This window comes from Phoca vitulina, unplaced genomic scaffold (assembly GCF_004348235.1).
Source record: "Phoca vitulina isolate PV1807 unplaced genomic scaffold, GSC_HSeal_1.0 scaffold2, whole genome shotgun sequence".
NCBI lineage: Eukaryota > Metazoa > Chordata > Mammalia > Carnivora > Phocidae > Phoca > Phoca vitulina.
This window is the reverse complement of record NW_022589705.1, coordinates 71,324,468-71,342,687: the sequence shown is the minus strand read 5'-3', so window position 1 is coordinate 71,342,687 and position 18,220 is coordinate 71,324,468. Positions and strand designations below refer to the sequence as shown.

The window sequence follows — 18,220 nt, the reverse complement described above, 5'->3', positions numbered from 1 at the left end:
CCTAGATCTTCCAGATGCCACACAACCAGGTCTCAAGTCTGTGTGAAGACTAGTTTAGTTGTGTTTCACCCTTATCTTAAAAGTGTAATACTTAGGAATCCCAGCTTAAGGAGCCTGTGCTGGGGGTTCCCCTTTAGCTGGCCTTAGGTTTTGATTTTTGTCCCCTTCAGTCCATGAGGCTTCTGAAAAGTGCGCTGCAGGCATCCAGGGGCTTCCAGATTGGCAAATCCCTTAACAGCGCAGCTTTGAGTTCTAGGCTTTGGGTTCTCAAGATTTGGGCTCAGTAATTCCTTATTACCTAGTTAGCTTTTTTATGCTTTTAAGAAAATAGTTTTTATATTTCAACTACTTTTTAGTTGACTTTAGCAATAGGCTGATTTCAAACTTCCTCATGCTCAATATCTAGAGGTGCAAGTTCCTATGTGTTTTTGGCCTCATCAGAGCTTTGGTGAAGGTGCTTAACCTGGTGTGGTACCCAACATGCCTTCATGTTAGTGAGAGATAAGTAGGGAAATTCATGTTTATATTGGATTTGAGTGTTTTTCCAATTATTTGGCAAGCATTACTGGTGTCTTCTGAGTTACTTGTGGAGGACAGCTATTTGAGTTTTTAAAGCCTGACAAGTTTTTTGTTTTTTGTTTTGTTAAGCCTGACAAGTTTTTTTAAACACTATTATTTTTTGAGGGGGTGGCAGAGGGAGAGAAGCACTAGCAGACTCCCTGCTGAGCTGGAGCTTGACACAAGGCTGGATCTCACGACACTGAGATCATGACCTGAGCTGAAATCAAGAGTCAGAGGCTTAACCAACTGAGCCACCCAGGTGCCCCTAGCCTGACAAGTTTTATAAGCAGCCCTAGTCCGTCTTATATCCTCAGTACCTGACTTGGAATTAACATACATAAATATACTTACGCATTTGGATCTTGACCCCTGAGAAGGAGGCTCAGTCTAGCAAGGAACATAAGCAGGTTAGGTAAAAGTTGCTGAGTGTTGCATGAATGGAACAGATAATGGCCTAAGGAAAAGAAAAGGTGGTTCTTAGTAGCAGTGGTGACTGCTTTTCATTTGGGGAGGCAGAGTTGGAACAAGGTTTCAAAGGATGAATGAGACTCAGGCAACAGTAGGAATTGGTGGGGCACCTAGGTGGCTCAGTGGGTTAAGTGCCTGCCTTTGGCTCAGGTCCTGATTCCAGGGTCCTGGGATTGAGCCCTGAGTCTGGCTCCCTGCTCAGCAGGGAGTCTGTTTCTCCCTCTCCCTCTGCCCCTCCCCCCCGTTTTGAGCTCCCTGGCCCATGCTCTCTTTCAAATAAAATCTTTAAAAAAAAAAAAAAAGGAATTGGGAGCTTGAAAGGAGCAAAGGCTGGGTGGTGGAAAATCATGGTGGTGTATAGTGAGGACATTCTTGTTTAGCCAGAGTAGGAAATCTTGTAGATCCTGGGAAGAGAGCTTGAAGCTAGGTAGTAGGGACTAAATAATGAAGGGTTTTGACTACTAGGCATTTAGCTATTAATCTGGAAATCTGGAGAGTTTTGGGGAAACTAATTCAGGAGTAAGTACAAGATAGAAGGGCAAATACCAAACTAGACAACAGGTTGACCAGTTAAAGAGCCTCTTTTTTGTCCCATTAGAGATAACAAAGGCCTGTACATTGATTGGGAAGGATGATTTAAACATGGCTCTGGCTTTGCGTGGCGAAGAAGATCCTTGAAGGATCTCTCGGGGCTCATTTTCCCTCTTCATATAGACACACTTTGAAAGATCCTTTTTCTTTTGGTTTGGCTTGTCTTTGCCCTTCACTTAACTAATCTAGCCCAGTTCCACAGCTGCTGCTGCTGTTGAGTTTTGTATGCATAGATGCTCCCAGATAAAATAATTTTAAGCCTTCTATAGGTTGTCTCTCTGTAGCCAGGGTTAAGAGAGATGTGGTCCTTGCCCTAGAAAAGCTCACAGTCTTTGGGCAGAAATGGATAAAACTTGCTTTGATAAGTTTCTGTGCATCTGGACAGAGAGACCAGGGTGTTTCCTGGGGAAGGCTACTCAGCTGCCCTGGCAGGTTCCCCCCAGGTAGTTTAATCACCCCAATCTATGCTCAGGAAGGCTGAATCACTAATACAGCTATATCGGTCCATAAAACCAGACTCCAGTGTGTTATTTTTTTTCAATTTTAAGTAGGCTCTATGCCCAACGAGGGGCTTGAACTCATGACCCTGAGATTAAGAGTCCCATGCTCTACTGAACCAGCCAGGCACCCCTCCAGTGCGTAAATTTATGAATGAGAAATAGGTCAGGTGCAGTAGACTACCCCATTGGCCTTAACAGTGTGTTTTCTTCATAGAATCATACCACTTCAGAAACCTAATTAAAGTCAGAATAAGGGGAGTTAATTCTAGGGATGGAATGTTTACCAGCATCAAGTTACCCCTACCACCATGAACCTGGCACAGGTTCCCACTTCACTTATGCTTCTTTAGTTTCTGGTCCTGTTAAATTTCAACTTGGTATCTTCTCCAACTTGGTCGGCACATTCTTTTCTAGTTTAAACGATCACTCCGGCTTCCAGTATATTCCAGGCGTATGCACCCATTTTTTTAAAAAAAATTTTATAGTAATCTCTATATCCAACATGGGGATCGAACTCAGGAGCCCCATCAAGAATCACATGCTCCTTGGGGCACCTGGGTGGCTTGGTCTTTAAGCGTCTGCCTTCGGCTCAGGTCATGATCCCAGAGTCCTGGGATAGAGTCCTGGGATCGAGTCCTGGGATCAAGTCCCGCATCAGGCTCCCTGCTCAGCGGGAAGCCTGCTTCTCCCTCTCCCACTCCCCCTGCTTGTGTTCCCTCTCTCGCTGTGTCTCTGTCAAATAAATAAAATCTTAAAAAAAAAAAAAAGATTCACATGCTCCACCGACTGAGCCAGCCAGGCGCCTTGGCCTTGGCCCCCGTTACTATCTCTTTAAGATTACTTTGCTTATTGGGTCTTTTCTATCTATCCTATAGCTGGGGGCTTGGAGGTGAGGGCAGGGGTAAGTTTCCAAACTGTCTTCCCCAAATGTGCTAGGACCCTCAGGCTACCCAGTTGTTTGCTCAACTCTACCAGTGGTATGATACAGGCCTGAAAAGTTCCCCATGTGCTAAACTGTAAAGACGGCCTATCTGCCAAAGGGTAGTGTTAAAGCTTTTCTCGGGTTATAACTGAGTAAGGTGTGTAAACATGAGGGAATCCTTCAGCTCAAGGACAGAAGTCCCGTGAATGAAGACCAAGGAGGTTTCTAGAAGGCCTGAGACCTCTGTGCTCACACAGAGGCGGAGGCTAGTTTTCAAGGGGGTGGGATTGGGGGGCTTGGATTAGGTCACTAGGCCATCCTCACGCGCTGAAGCTGAAGCCGGGAGCAAGGCTCTGCTTGCTTAGAACAAATCGCGTAGGACACCTAGTCGAATTCCACTCGGTCTCCGCGCCTCGGCTTCCCCAACACAAAATGGAAGAACATGGCAGGTCGGGCTTGCTTCTGCGCCTAACGTTCTTCGAGGTCGTTGTAAAACCACACTTCCCCGAAGCAGAGAATCTGCAAGAGCAAGGTAAAGGGAAGGTAAACGAAGGGCGTAACAAGGCAGAGGCATCGTACCCCTAAGGTCGCAACCACGTCACTTGTAACGTAAGCCGCAAGACTCTAAGAGGGCGCGCGTGCTCACTATAGCAACGGCGCAGACTCAGTTCTGGCGTGGGAGTTCTGGGAGTTGTAGTTTTCCAATATTTGACGTAGAGGAAGACCTGTCACCCGACATCCTCTCACACCATGCGGGCACGGGGGTGTCTGCACGGTGCAGTGCAGGGGGCCGGCGTGTCAGTAGTGAACAGCATCTATAATAGAAGTCTACAAGGCTGGCGGGACTTCAAGAAAGGCCTAGTGAATGCCTGAGGAATTTGGGAAGCTTTCACCAGAAAACGCTCCATATAAATAATCTGGACGGATTAGGCATTCGCCTGGGAGACAGTAGGAAGGTGGCAACGAGCGGGTTGGGACCATTCCAGGCAGAAGAAACTATGCCTACAAAGTTTGGAAGAGCAATTCTTTGATGGCCGAGAACACGAGAAGGCTGAGTAAGCAATTATATCCGAGGATTTAGAAATGGGAAGAAATCAGATCATGAGGGGTCTTGAATGCCAAACCAAATAATTTGAAACTCTTCTTGAATACACCGACACCTGACACACAACCCAAGCAGTATAACCCCCTCCTTGTGTTCTCCCTTGTTTTTGTTCATATTTCTGTTTTATCACTTGCTACACCATTCAGTGTCCTAGTCCAAAGAGCTCAACAAGGGCCATGGCATATGGTAAGAGCTCAGGAAGTTGTTTTTTTTTTTTTTTTTTTTTTTTTTTTTTTTTTTTTAGGAAGTGTTTTTTGAATGATCAGTTTTGAGTTTTAGAAAAGCAACTGTCAGCAATAAGGAGAATGGGTAAGATGGGAGCAAGGCTGGATGTAAAAAGCCATCGGAATAAATTGCTTTCCCTATCTTCAGATTTCCCTCTATCCAAGGGCTGAAATCTGGCACATCAAAATACATTTCCAATGTGGGTTTTGTTTGGCCAGCACTTGAAAAAAAAATTAGTTGCCCTGCATTTTAAAAGTGGTAGGTTTCACATTTAAATAATAACAAAAGATTTCTGGCTTCTCTTGAAAAACTTTAGGAGATTTGACAATTTGGGGGCCCTGATTTTCTCAACAGCTATAGGATGCAGCTGAGTAGCTGCCACCGCCTTCAGATAGGACATACCCTCTCCAGTTTGTCACATTCCACACGACTCCTTCCATCAGTGAAACTGATGCCAAATACCAGCTGCCATTTATTATGGTGCTTGTTTTTATTTCCTTATAGTGAACTCTGTTTGGCCTTGGAGGCATTTGAGTCACCCATCTTTGTACTAACCTATCCTGCCTGGTATCTGAGGAGTGATACAATGAGATTTAGTATTTTAGAAACATTATTCAGTGAAAAACAGATTAAAGTGAGGAGCTGAGAGGCCAAAGGGAAGAAATGAATTAGAAACCTGTTGAAGGTTTGAGAGAACTTGGCCAGTAATTAAAGACTGGATGAAAGATGAGGAAAGGGCAAAATACAACTTCAGAGTTTCCTGCCTGAACGACTGGGAAGATGATATCACCAACTTAAGAAAGTGGAAGAAGTGGGAAGGGAGTTAGCAATCAATATCTTGCTACCTCTACTATTTTGTGGGCAAGAGCCATGAATTACCAATTCCATAATCTTCCAGTACTCTGCTGGACATGCATTAGGTGTTCAGGAAATTCTAGCTGAACTGAAACTCTGATCCCAGTTGGGAGGTATATATCTGATGAGCTGGGGGGAGCAGAGGGAGAATTGGAAATCTTAAAAGAAACCAATTAAGCTATGGGACCTTAGGAATTCTCTCCAGAGTTGGTGATCCTAGGGCTTGGAGGCAGTTCACCCATTCTGGGGGAAAACTTTGCAAAAGTCCTAAAGCAGAGGAAGAATTTGACACACAGAAATGGAGATGGGGTTGAAATAGTGTCCTTCTAGGGGAAACGGGGAAAAAATCAGAGACTGGCTGGCAGGACTTTTCCAAGACTACAATGGAACAGCAAGCTCTTGGATGGGGAAGATTAGGCAGAGGATTTTGGACAATGAGGCTGGGAAGGTTGGAAGACTTTTCTAAACGTTTCTGAGAGTACATCATTTATTTTTATTTTATTTTTTAAGATTTTATTTATTTATTTGACAGAGAGACACAGCAAGAGAGGGAACACAAGCAGGGGGAGTGGGAGAGGGAGAAGCAGGCTTCCCGCTGAGCAGGGAGCCCGATGCGGGGCTCCATCCCAGGACCCTGGGATCATGGCCTGAGCAGAAGGCAGACGCTTAACGACTGAGCCACCCAGGCACCCCAGAGTACATCATTTAAAAGGAGAATAAATTTTCAGCCCAAACCCCAAATAAATATTTTTTATAAGTTACTGATATGTACAACTGCAGTAATGTTACATACTTCATAAACATTACACCAGGAAATAGAAATTAAAGGGGCACCTGGCTGCTTCCGTAGCTGGAGCATTCCAACTCTTGATCTCAGGGTCTTGAGTTCGAGTCCTATGTTGGGTACAGAGTTTACTTAATAAAAAAATATTTAAAAATAGAAATTAAAAAAGATTAGATAAAAAATGTAAGTATTTGAGTATTTTCTTCCCTCACACCCAGTGTGTATCACACACGCCACTTCAGAGGCCCTGCTGTAGTCAAAGGGAGCCACTGGATGTTCTCAGAGGAGCGGCATGGTCTCTGTTGACTTTCTCGAATCTGCAAACTTTAGAAGCTGAGATATCAAAGAACTGTGATTGCCTTGGAGAGGTTTCCATGCGCCAGGAACCGCCTCGGTGTTTTACATTTATCTCATCTAATCCCCAAAGCAACCCTACGCTGTAGGTACTTAAGATGAGAAAACTGATAAACCTCATCGGTACGATACTGCCACTGCGCAAAGCTGAGAAAACTGAGGCATAGTGAGGTTAAGACACTTTCTCAGGGTCACACCGAAGTGGCGGAACCAGAATTTGAACCCACCCGGCGTAGGTCCACAGCCCATGAGTTTAATCACTACGGGCAGGAGTGGAGGTAGGGAAGCCACTACTTTTTCTCTCTTGCGGCCTGGGTCAAGCCCCTCACCAATCCGAGCTGTCGTGAGAGTGCTAGGCACAATGCGAGCAGACAGCGGTAACTCACCGCTGGGCCTCGTCTAACGGAATCGTCTAGAAGTCAGTTTATTTACAATTCCATACCTTCAGAGACTGATGCCGACGACTGCGCCGGCGCAGAATGAAGGGCTTGGTTTCTATGGTTTCCGGGCGCGACGGCAGAGGGAAGGTCGGGTTTCGCTGTCGCGCTGCTAGCGTCGCACTGCGGGCGTTCTTTGCGGCAGGCCTCTGCGTCGCTCGCAGATCATCCAGTAGCGGCGGCCAGCAAGGGTACACGGGCACCGCATCGCGACGGTAGGGGCTGCGTTTGTCCGCGGGCAGTTTAGCCTAAGGAGCTTCCTTACGAGATTTCTTTAACGAATTTTCTCTTGCTTTCTTGGGTGTCCGTTCTTCCAGGCCCGAACTCTGGGCATGTTTTCTGCGTTCCCAGGCCCCTGCGTCCACAGCCAATGTCACTGAAGCCTATAGACCGCACCTCTTTCGGCTCTCTGTCGAGGTTAACTTAGCTTTTTGCCTCACTAATGCTTTGGCCTTCTGTTTCTTAACCTGAGGTCCACCCACCTTATTCCGGCTTTCAAGGCGCTGAGTGATTGCGGCCCTGCCAACCTCTAGCTCCTTTCGTTCTTCATCCCGACATGCACTCTGCGCTCCGGCCACATCTGGGTGCCTGGTGTCTCGCAGACATACCCAGTACCTCCGGCTGTAACTCGGTCTGTGCTTTACTGGAATACCCTGCCCACTGACCTTCACTTGGCAAACTCAACCCATCTTAAAGGCATTTTCAAGTCTCCTGGGCAGAGTTGGTGCTTATTCCTCCGAGCTATATATACCCTCTTGTCCGTTGGGTTCCCAGTTCGTTGTGTCTGTCTCCATTCTAGTGTTTACGTTGTAGCTACTGCTTCCCCCCCCCGCTCCCATTCCAGTGCCTGGAACGTTATTACTCAGTAAACGAAAGAATGGGTAGAAAAATATAAAAATTAAGTTCACCTGTAAATCTGCCACTCATAAATGACTTTATTGACATTTTTTGTGCTTCCTTCCAGTTTTCTTTTGCAATTTTTCTTTGACATTGTAGACCCTTTTTTTTTCATTTAACATTAAAATGTAGGTACCATGTATAACGTACCATGTCTATTACCTGTTTTTCCTAACGTCTGTCATATGCTACTAGGCGGGTACTGGAATTATCCATTTCCCTACTGCACACTTAAGTTATTTGAAATTCTTTTTTTTTTTCCCCCCTAACAATTACTGAGGCCCTACCTGGTCCCTGCCCTCACAGCACTCATTGTTCAATAAGGGAGACATTCAAGTTAATAATCCATTACAGTGGTGTGCAAAGTACTCCTATGGGAAGTTGAGATGCTGTATGAACACAGAGGAGGGACACTAGATTCAGGATGGCTTCACAGGAGAAGTGTCATCTGAGTTGAGACAAACAGGAAAATGTAAAGAAATGTTTTTGTGCTTGTGCTTTTTTAAGTTATTTCTTCAGATTTATCTCAAAGAATTGGGATTATTGAATCAAAACATAAACACTGACTTTTGATTAAAACGACCTTATAAAAAATGACCTTATCAATACAGAGATGATTTTTATGCATCGTTTTTTAGTTCTGGTGGGTTGGGTTTTTTTTTCGGGTTTTGTGAAAACACAGATACTGCTAATCTACCATAAACTACAGGAACCTTTCAAATGAAATAATTTAGTAAGAATATATTGGGAGAATAGCATAAAATATCTTTCTAGAGGGATACTTATAATTAACTATCTCATTTTCCTTAGGAATTTCTCATTTGATTGCACTTTTATGGCATTATTTCTTTTTTTATCTTCCATTTCAGCCATGCCTTTCTTTGATGTTCAGAAAAGGCTGGGCCTTAACTTAGATCATTGGATGACAATCCAAAGTGCTGAGCAGCCTCACAAGATTCCAGGTCGATGCCATGCTTTTGAAAAAGAATGGATAGAATGTGCGCATGGAATCGGTGGTACCCGTGCAGAGAAAGAGTGCAAGATAGAATTTGACGATTTCGTAGAATGTCTGCTTCGGCGGAAAACGGTGAGGAGTGATGGAGACGGGAGCTGAACTATTTCCTTGTTTCTTTGGGGCTGCTTTTAAGTGTTTTTAATTGGTCATTGGTAATGGCTTGTTCAATGCAAATTGGCAAAACTTTTGTGGTGAAACACTTTCTCTACATAGGTAGCATGTCAAGGAAGTTAAATGCCTTCAGATCTGAGGAGGGTCTGTTGTTCCTCAGTGTTCTTCCTCATCTTCTGACATATTTTCCTCAGCCTTGTACCCTGCTGTAGCCACCAGATTAGAAATCATATGTGTGTGTATTCCCATTTTTGCAGTAGGCTATAAAGCAGAAATTACCAACCAGCTTTGGATGTTTGTCCTTGAACATCTCTGGGTGAAAATGTTCCAAATTCATTGAACCCTCATTGGAGAAGAGGTTAAAACCTTGCAGATCTATTACAGTGAACCTGGTATAACAAACTCTGGATTAATTTCTACTCTGGGGAAGATGGAGGTGTTAATGAGATTGCTTTAGGTGAGCCTGACCAAAGGGCAGGGGAAAAAGGATGTTAACAGCGTGATGTCTACCTCCTCAAGAGTTGAATGAGTTGTGTAACATATGGGCTGTATTCTCCCTTAGAGAAGAAATCTTTGGGTGTGCGCTGTTATTTTGCCTGTTCTCTGCTCCAGATATAACAAATAGAAATGTTTTTATTACTCCCAACTCCTTGGAGTTCAGGAAAGCAATTTAGATTTTTAGTTAAATTTCTCACAGTTATTTGTATCAAAACTTTTTAATTTCCTGTCTTTTAACATCTGCTATTGGCATTTGGGTAAAGTGAAACCAAACTTGGAAGGAATTAGAGGCTATCAGGTAATAATTTTGTATTGATCTCTGCAGGAATATTGATCATTAAGTGAGTAATATTGTAGTATTACTGAGGGTCAGTAAGTGGGTCATAGTTAGTCACCTACCCACTATTTAGTTCACAGTGTCTTTTTTTTTTTTTTAAAGATTTTATTTATTTGACAGAGAGAAACACAGTGAGAGAAGGAACACAGCAGGGGGAGTGGGAGAGGGAGAAGCAGGCTTCCCGCTGAGCAGGGAGCCCGATGTGGGGCTCGATCCCAGGACCCCGGGATCATGACCTGAGCCGAAGGCAGACGCTTAGCGACTGAGCCACCCAGGCGCCACCTTTTTTTTTTTTTTTTTTTAAAGATTTTTTATTTACTCATTTGAGAGAGAGAGAGAGCAAGCAAGAGCATGAGCAGGGGGGAGGGGCAGAGGGAGAAGCAGGCTCCCTGCTGAGCAGGGAGCCTGATGCAGGGCTTGTTCCCAGGACCCTGGGATCGTGACCTGAGCTGAAGGCAGACATCTAACCAACTGAGCCACCCAGGCCCCCCTAGTTCACAATATGTCTTAACTTGTCCTCTTGTGGGCCCCAGTTACTCATTACTCAGATTAAGACTACTCTTCATGGAAAATTTACACCAAAAGGAGGCAGCAGTGTGGTGAGGTAGAGAGAACATTGGATTGGGAGTTAGGAGGGCTGGTGTTGTTGTTGGTTTTGTTTTGTTTTTTAAGATTTTATTTTTAAGTAATCTCCACCCAACATGGGGCTCGAACTCACAACCTGGAGATCAAGAGCTGCACACTCCATCGACTGAGCCAGCCAGGTGCACCTCCCAGAAAACTGGGTTTTGATGCTGGTTCTGCCACTACTGGTTTTGTGACTCTGGGCAAGTCACCTCCCTTTTTGGTCTCAGTTTCCGTATCTGGAGATATCCAGGAGTTGCTCTCAAGTCACTTCCTCATCCTGTGAATCTGTAAATAGGTCTGTTACTGTTTTCGAGGTCACCCTGAATGACTAGATACTTAGCCCTAGGCGAAGAAGCTAGTGAATCAGGGGATTAGAATCAAGCACTGTTCTAAGTTCTTAGCTTGTAGTAGTGGATTTATTTCACACAGTAATCCTGGGAGATGCCTTACTAGAATTTTTCTACTATACAATTAAAAACTTGGGGCAAGACAAAAAAAAAAATCAAGGCCATTGCCTAAAGTCACATTGCTGGTAAGCGGTAGAGCTGGGATTTGAACCTGGCAGCGCGGGCAGAGCCTGTGCTTCTGCTACAGCACTGAGAGGTGATTGTTCACCTCAGAGACAGACTTAACATCAGGTGTTGTGATAGCTCAGTCATGATGAGTTCTCTGTGGGAGATTCTTTATTTTTATTTTTTAATTTTGGGGGGGTAGATTCTTTAAGAGAGAAATGTCTAAGAATGCAGTCTTTTATATTAACGATACTGGAATTAAAAAAAATGCAATCTTTTAAAAATGGCTAATGTTTATATCATTATTTAGAACACCTAGAGGTTTTTCTACTGAAGTTATATCCTGACTGATTCTTTAAGGTTAATGGGATCTTTTACTAAATATACTAACCCTTCATGCCTTTTTGAAAACTTATTCACCAAAAAAAAAAAAAAAAAAAATTTATTGAAGCACCTATTATGTCAGGAGCTATTGTAGGTGCTAGGAATATACAGTAAGAAAACAGGAAAAAGTCCCTACCCTAACAGAGCTTATATTTGGGGTAAGGGGTGTCAAAATTAACAAACAAGTCAAAAAAAAAAAAAGTGTGTTAGGTGTTGGTAAGTGCAGCAGGGAAGATAAAGATAGAAAGCACTGCGTGTGGGAGCTAAGTGGATGCTCTTTTTTTTCCTCTCTTTTAAATAGAGTGGTCAGAGAAGAGCTCAGCCCTAGAAGATGTTTGAGCAGAGACTTAAAGTGAGCCATGTGGATGTGATGGAAGAATGTTCTGGTTAGAGGAAGAGCAAGTGCAAAGGTCCCTGAGCTAGAGCAGAGAGAATGAGGGAAAGTATTAAGACATCAAGTCAGAGGGAAAAAAAAACAAGACATAAAGTCAGAGGTAGGCCTAGTAAGTCGTCAAAAGGAAGGATTCAGCTTTTTTTCTCAGTAAAATGGGAAGCCATTGAGTTTTGGGCAGAGGAATAATGCAGTCAGGATTAGGGGGTCTATTTTTTGGGTCGCAGAATCCATGTGAATTACAGCTTTCCTACAATCTTGTATAGCATAGCTTTCGTTGGTTGGGAAAGAACCAGTGTCCTACCTGAGAGGAAGAGGCAGAACTCAGGGCTCAGTAGTGACTAGTAGCTGAGCACATACCAGGTCTTTATTTCGGTGTGGTGAGGAGAAACCTCACATTGGCCCTTTCTGCTTCCTTCATACCTAGTGAACAGTAACCAGCAGCAGTGCCAGGTTCACAGAGAGGTCAGGAGTGTTTCGGCTGTGAGATGATCATCTTTAAATACTGTAAAGATTTAAGTATGCACAAGTATGCCTCTTAAAGGTTTTTGATCTCTGTTACTGTTTGTTTGTTTGTTTTTAAGATTTTATTTATTTGACAGAGAGAGACACAGTGAGAGACGGAACACAAGCAGGGGGAGTGGGAGAGGGAGAAGCAGGCCTCCCGCAGAGCAGGGAGCCTGATGCGGGACTCGATCCCAGGACCCCGGGATCATGACCTGAGCCGAAGGCAGATGCTTAATGACTGAGCCACCCAGGCACCCCTCTGTTACTGTTTTTGTAAATACCTGTATTCCTGTATGTAACAGGAACATTTTAGTTATTATTTTTAAAGGAGGTATTATTATACATACCAGAAATTCATTAAAAGCTTGGGAAGTGGGGCGCCTGGGTGGCTCAGTCGTTAAGCATCTGCCTTCGGCTCAGGTCATGATCCCAGGGTCCTGGGATCGAGTCCCGCATCGGGCTCCCTGCTCTGCGGAAGCCTGCTTCTCCCTCTCCCACTCCCCCTGCTTGTGTTCCTGCTCTCGCTATGTCTCTCTCTGTCAAAAAAATAAATAAAATCTTTAAAAAAAAAAAAAAAGCTTGGGAAGTGATTTCAAGTTACTTCTTTAAAGAAGGATTTCATCTCAGAGGACCTCTGGGATGAACAGCTTCCATAGTTTAAAAATGAAACCAATTTGCATTCTGTTTCTCTAGCCCTCAAGTTTATGGTACGTATTTCCCCCTAGTTTAAATACTTTTTTCCTTTGACAGATGAAACGTCTGAGTGACATCAGGAGGCAGCGAGATAAACTAATAAAGGAAGGGAAGTACACACCTCCACCTCACCACTTGGGCAAGGAGGATCCTAGGCCCTGAGCAGAGCTGCTGCTGATGTCTGGAGGCTGATTTTCATGTTCTCTCTTCTCCACTGGAAAGTTCATTTACTGAAAACCTCTTTGTGAAAGTGTCTAAAAATAAAGGATTGCTCTATCCTATTTATTCTATTTTCTCTTGGATCATACTTTTCTATAATGAGATTGTAATCTTTTTTTTAGATTTGGAAAAATGCCTTCACCTATGCCTTAAAAATTAGCAGGTAGGTAATAATAAGCAGCATTTAATGACACTTACTATGTATAAGGTACTTTAAATACGTTAACTTGTTCAAGAAGTTGCAGTATTCTTTACTGCTGTCATTCTGGTTTATTCCCCATAAACACAGACTTGGGCTCAGGGGGCAGTAGAGAGAGTGGTTGTGTATGTTCAGATAATTTTGTTTTGTTTTTAATTTATTTTCAGATAATTTTTTTTTTTAAGATTTTATTTATTTGACAGGCAAGACAGCAAGAGAGGGAACATAAGCAGGGGGAGAGGGAGAGAGAGAAGCAGGCTTCCCACCGAGCAGGGAGCCCAATGTGGGGCTCAATCCCAGGACCCTGGGACCATGACCTAAGCCCTTCGAAGACGGACGCTTAACGACTGAGCCACCCAGGTGCCCCTATTTTCAGATAATTTTGAAGAAGCAATCCCATGGTTTCAATTCACTATCTTAAATCAGTGGCATATTAGTACTTCTAATTGACGTATTTAGGAATGTTTTGTTTGTTTTTTTAAGATTTTATTCATTTATCTGTCAGAACACAAGCAGGGGGAGTGGCAGGCAGAGGGAGAAGCAGGCTCCCCACTGAGCAAGGAGCCCTATGTGGGACTTGATCCCAGGATACTGGGATTATGACCTGAGCTGAAGGCAGATGCTTAACTGATGGAGCCACCCAGGTGTCCCTAGGAATGTTGTTGTTTTTTTTTAAGATTTTATTTATTTGAGACAGAGAACATGAGCAGTGGGGCAGAGGGAGGGATAAGCAGACTCCCTGCCAAGCAGAGAACTCAACGCGGAACTCAATCCCAGGTGCCCCTAGAAATGGTTTTTAAAAGAAAAATCCAGATGTAGAAGGGAGGTATGAACCTTAAAAATACAAGTGTTAAGAATACAATTAAGACCTCAGATATCTTCCAACTTTTTTTGTGTGTGTGTGGTAAAATATACATAACACAAAGTTTACCATCTTAACCACTTTTTTTCCCATTAACCCCTTTTAAGTGTACAGTTCATTGATATTAAGTATATTCACATTGTTGTACAACCATCACCACCATCCATCTGGAGAACACTTTTCATCTTGCAAAACTGAAGCTCTTTAATTCGCCCTACAGTAACTCCCTACTCCTCCTTCCCCCCCAGGCCCTGGCAACCCCTATTCTACTTTCTATGATTTCGGTTATTCTGCTTCACGTAAGTGGAATCATATAGTATTTGTCTTTTTGTGACTGGTTTATTTCACTTAGCATACTATTCTCAAGGTTCACCCAGTAGCATATTGCAGAATTTCTTTCCTTTGTAAGGCTGAATAATATTCCATTGTGTGTATACCACATTTTGCTTGTTTATCTGTTGGTGGACACGTCAATTGCTTCCATGTTTTAGCTTTTGTGCATAATGCTGCTATGAATATGGGTGTACAGATAATCTCTTTAAGACCCTGTTTTCAGTTTTTTTTTAATATATACCTAGAAGTGGAATTGCTGCATTATAAGGTAATTATATTTTTAATAGTTTGAGGAACTGCCATATTATTTTCCATAGTGGCTGCATCATTTTTTACATTCCCACCAACAGCACACAAGTGTTCCAGTCTCCATATCTTCACCAACGCTTGTTATTTTCTGGGGTTTTTTTGTTGTAAGTAGCTATCTAGTAGACATGAGGTGGTATCTCATTGTAGTTTTTTGTTTTTTTTTTTAAGATTTTATTTGAGAGAGAGCATGAGTGGGGGTGGGTGGGAGAGGCAGAGGGAGAAGCGGACACCCCACTGAGCAGGGAGCCCAACACGGGGCTAGATTCCAGGACCCTGGGATCATGACCTCAGCCAAAGGCAGATGCTTCACCAACTGAGCTACCCAGGTGCCCCTCATTGTAGTTTTGATTTTGCATTTTGTAGTGATTAGCAATGTTGAATCTTTTCATGTGCTAATTGGTCATTTGTGTATCTTCTTTGAATAAATGTCTATTCAGGTCCTTTGCCCATCTTTTAATTGAGTTTTTTTTGTTGTTGAGTTTTAGAAGTTCTCTGTATATTTGGGATATTGATTCCTTATCAGATATGTGATTTGCAAATATTTTCATTTTGTAAGTTTACTCTGCTGATAATGTCTTTTGATGCACGAAGTTTTAAATTTTTCACAAAGCCTAATTTGTTTTTCTTTGTTGCTTTCGATGTCCTATCCAAGTAATCATTTCAAATCCAGTGCTGGGAAGCTTTTCCCCTCTTTTCTTTTCAATTTTATAGTTTCAGGTCTTACATTTAGGTCCTGGATCCATTTTGAGTTAATTTTTGCATATGGTGTTATGTAAGTGTCCAACTTCATTCTTTTGCATGTGATATCCAGATTTTCCAGCATTTGTTGGAGACTCTTTTCCCTAGTGAATGGTCTTGACACCCTTGTCAGAAGTCATTTGGTTATATGTGCAAGGGTTTATTTCTGGATTCTGCTCAATTCTGTCCATGTCTGTCTTTCTGCCACTACCACACTGTTTTGATTACTGTCGCCTTTTAATAAGTTTTAAAATCAGGAGGAGTGAGTCTTCAGCTTTGTTCTTGTTTTTCAGGATTGTTTTGGCTCTTCAGGGTCCCTTGAGATTCTGTATGAATTTTAGGATGGGTTTTTCTATTTTGCAAAAAATACTGGGATTTTGATAGGGATTGTATTAAATCCGTAGCTTGCTTTGGGTAATATTGACAACAACAATAAATCTTTCAATCCATGAACATAGGATGTCTTTCTGTGTTTATGTCTTCTTTAGTTTGTTTTAGCAGTATTTCATAATTTTCATTGTATAAGTCTTTCACCTCCTTGGTTAAGTTAATTCCTAAGTTTGGTGGGTTTTGTTTTTTTAATACATGCAGCTGTCAATTTTTTAATTTTTTTTAAAGTTCATTTTTTAGTAATCTCTACACCCAATGTGTAGCGCTAACAACCCTGGGATCAAGAGTCGCATGCTCTACCAATTGAGCCAGCCAGTGCCCCTGGGGTTTTTTTTAATGGTATTTAATTTTAATTTTAATGGTATTAATTTTAATTTTAATGGTATTTTTTTAATGGAATTGGTATTGTAATCTCCTTTTTGTATTGTTCATTATTAGTCTTGCAGCATTTTGAGTTAAAAATACCAGCTGTAGGGCTTGAATGTAAGATTCTCCTCAAAAGAGAAAGTACATTGCATTGTAGTCTGAAAATTGGAAGGAAGGGATTTGGCGTTTGAGCAAGATCCTGCTTATTCTTTGTGTTATAGGGCAGATCCTTTATCCAAGCAGCATTTTCTTTGCTTTTCTTTTTTTTAAAGATTTTAATTATTTGACAGAGCAACACAGCAAGAGAGGAAATACAAGCAGGGGTAGTGGGAGAGGGAGAAGCAGGCTTCCCACTGAGCAGGGAGACCAACGTGGGGCTTGATCCTAGGATCCTGGGATCATTACCTGAGCCCAAGGCAGACGCTTAACAACTAAGCCACCCAGGCGCCCCCAAGCAGCATTTTCTTTCTTTCTTTTTTTTTTTTTTTAAAGATTTTATTTATTTGACAGAGAGAGACACAGTGAGAGAGGGAACGCAAGCAGGGGGAGTGGGAGAGGGAGAAGCAGGCTTCCCGCCGAGCAGGGAGCCCGATGCGGGGCTCGATCCCAGGACCCTGAGATCATGACCCGAGCCGAAGGCAGACGCTTAACGACTGAGCCACCCAGGCGCCCCCCAAGCAGCATTTTCTTAAACTACTCACTAATCAGTCACAATGGAGAAACAAACTGGAGTCCTTCCAGCAAGATCCCATGCCGTGTGTGTCCTGTGTCAGGTGGTTTCATTGCGCTCTGTGCACACAAGCTTTTCTGAGTTTTTTAAGTCCAAAATGGGATTCCATGCATATGTATTTTTGGAAAATGAGAGAGGCCAATTGGAAATGCTAGAGAAGAAAGCAGATTATTAATCAAGGCTTAAAGTGGGTACATGCCCTTTCATTCAAAGATCGGTTTTATTTCTGAGCTCTTGGTTGTAGAATGAAAGGAAACCAAATTCCATTAGATTGTATTTACCTGAAAGTAAAAAATGAGTGGCAGAGAATACTTAATTGTGTTTGTTGGAAAGCATTGCCTTCATGTCTTTACAGAATATAAAAGCCTTCATTTCTATCAAATACCCAGGGCGCCTGGGTGGCTCAGTTGGTTAAGCGACTGCCTTCGGCTCAGGTCATGATCCTGGAGTCCTGGGATCGAGTCCCGCATCGGGCTCCCTGCTCAGCAGGGAGTCTGCTTCTCCCTCTCCCGCTCCCCCCTCTTGTGCTCTCTCTCTCTCTCACTCTCTCTCTCAAATAAATAAATAAAATCTTTAAAAAAAAAAAAAAAAAAAAGATCTATCAAATACCCATAAATAGCTTTTGGACAAGCAACCTTGCCTTTTGCTTTTGTATGTTTGGTCAAATTTCTCCCTGTATTGCTTTTTTGAGAACTTTTTTTTTTTAATGAACTGTTGAAAGCAACAACCAGCTAGCTCCAAGACTCCTGCTCTTTAAGCAGTTTGAATAAGAACAAATAAGACTGTGTCTTTTTTTAATTAAGATTTTATTTATTTATTTGAGAGAGTGAGCACGAGGAGGGGACAGAGGGAGAGGGACAAGCAGACTCCCCACTGAGCGGGGAGCTGGACGGACACCGGGCTCGATCCCAGGACTCTTGAGATCATGACCTGAGTTGAAGTCAGACACTTAACCAATGGTTGAGCCACCCAGGTGCCCCAGGACTGTCTCTTTGGTCAACTAGGTTGGTGCAGAACTGAGTTTGGGAGGCAGGAGGGACAAAGCTGTGAGGTTCTTTGCAATTGATGATTCAACAGTCAGAGCGCAAGTTACTTGCTCCCTCAAAACAGCATTATTTGTTGCCCTTGCCCCTTCCTTTCCTATGCTTTGGTAAGTGGGACTCAAAACCCCTTTGGCCTATGCTTTTTTTTTTTTTTTAAGATTTTATTTATTTACTTGACAGAGAGACAGCGAGAGTGGGAACACAAACAGCAGGAGTGGGAGAGGGAGAAGCAGGTTTCCCGCCGAGCAGGGAGCCCG

At 42.9% G+C, this 18,220-nt stretch overlaps 1 protein-coding gene across 1 annotated transcript; it reads left to right on the top strand.

The window, feature by feature from the left end:
• The first annotated feature begins 6,908 nt into the window (after window positions 1-6,908).
• Window positions 6,909-13,055, top strand: NDUFS5 (NADH:ubiquinone oxidoreductase subunit S5). The gene is made up of 3 exons (XM_032432644.1): window positions 6,909-7,017; window positions 8,569-8,786; window positions 12,832-13,055. Exons 2-3 carry the CDS (start codon window positions 8,571-8,573, stop codon window positions 12,934-12,936), a joined length of 321 nt encoding a protein of 106 aa, XP_032288535.1. The 5' UTR covers window positions 6,909-7,017; window positions 8,569-8,570; the 3' UTR covers window positions 12,937-13,055.
• Window positions 13,056-18,220: the final 5,165 nt, after the last annotated feature.

Excerpts from the sequence above, each read along its gene's own strand:
- NDUFS5 (XM_032432644.1), top strand. The coding sequence starts at position 8,571 with ATGCCTTTCTTTGATGTTCAGAAAAGGCTGGGCCTTAACTTAGATCAT. Across the intron at positions 8,787-12,831 it reads GTCTGCTTCGGCGGAAAACG|ATGAAACGTCTGAGTGACAT; the intron begins GTGAGGAGTGAT and ends TTCCTTTGACAG.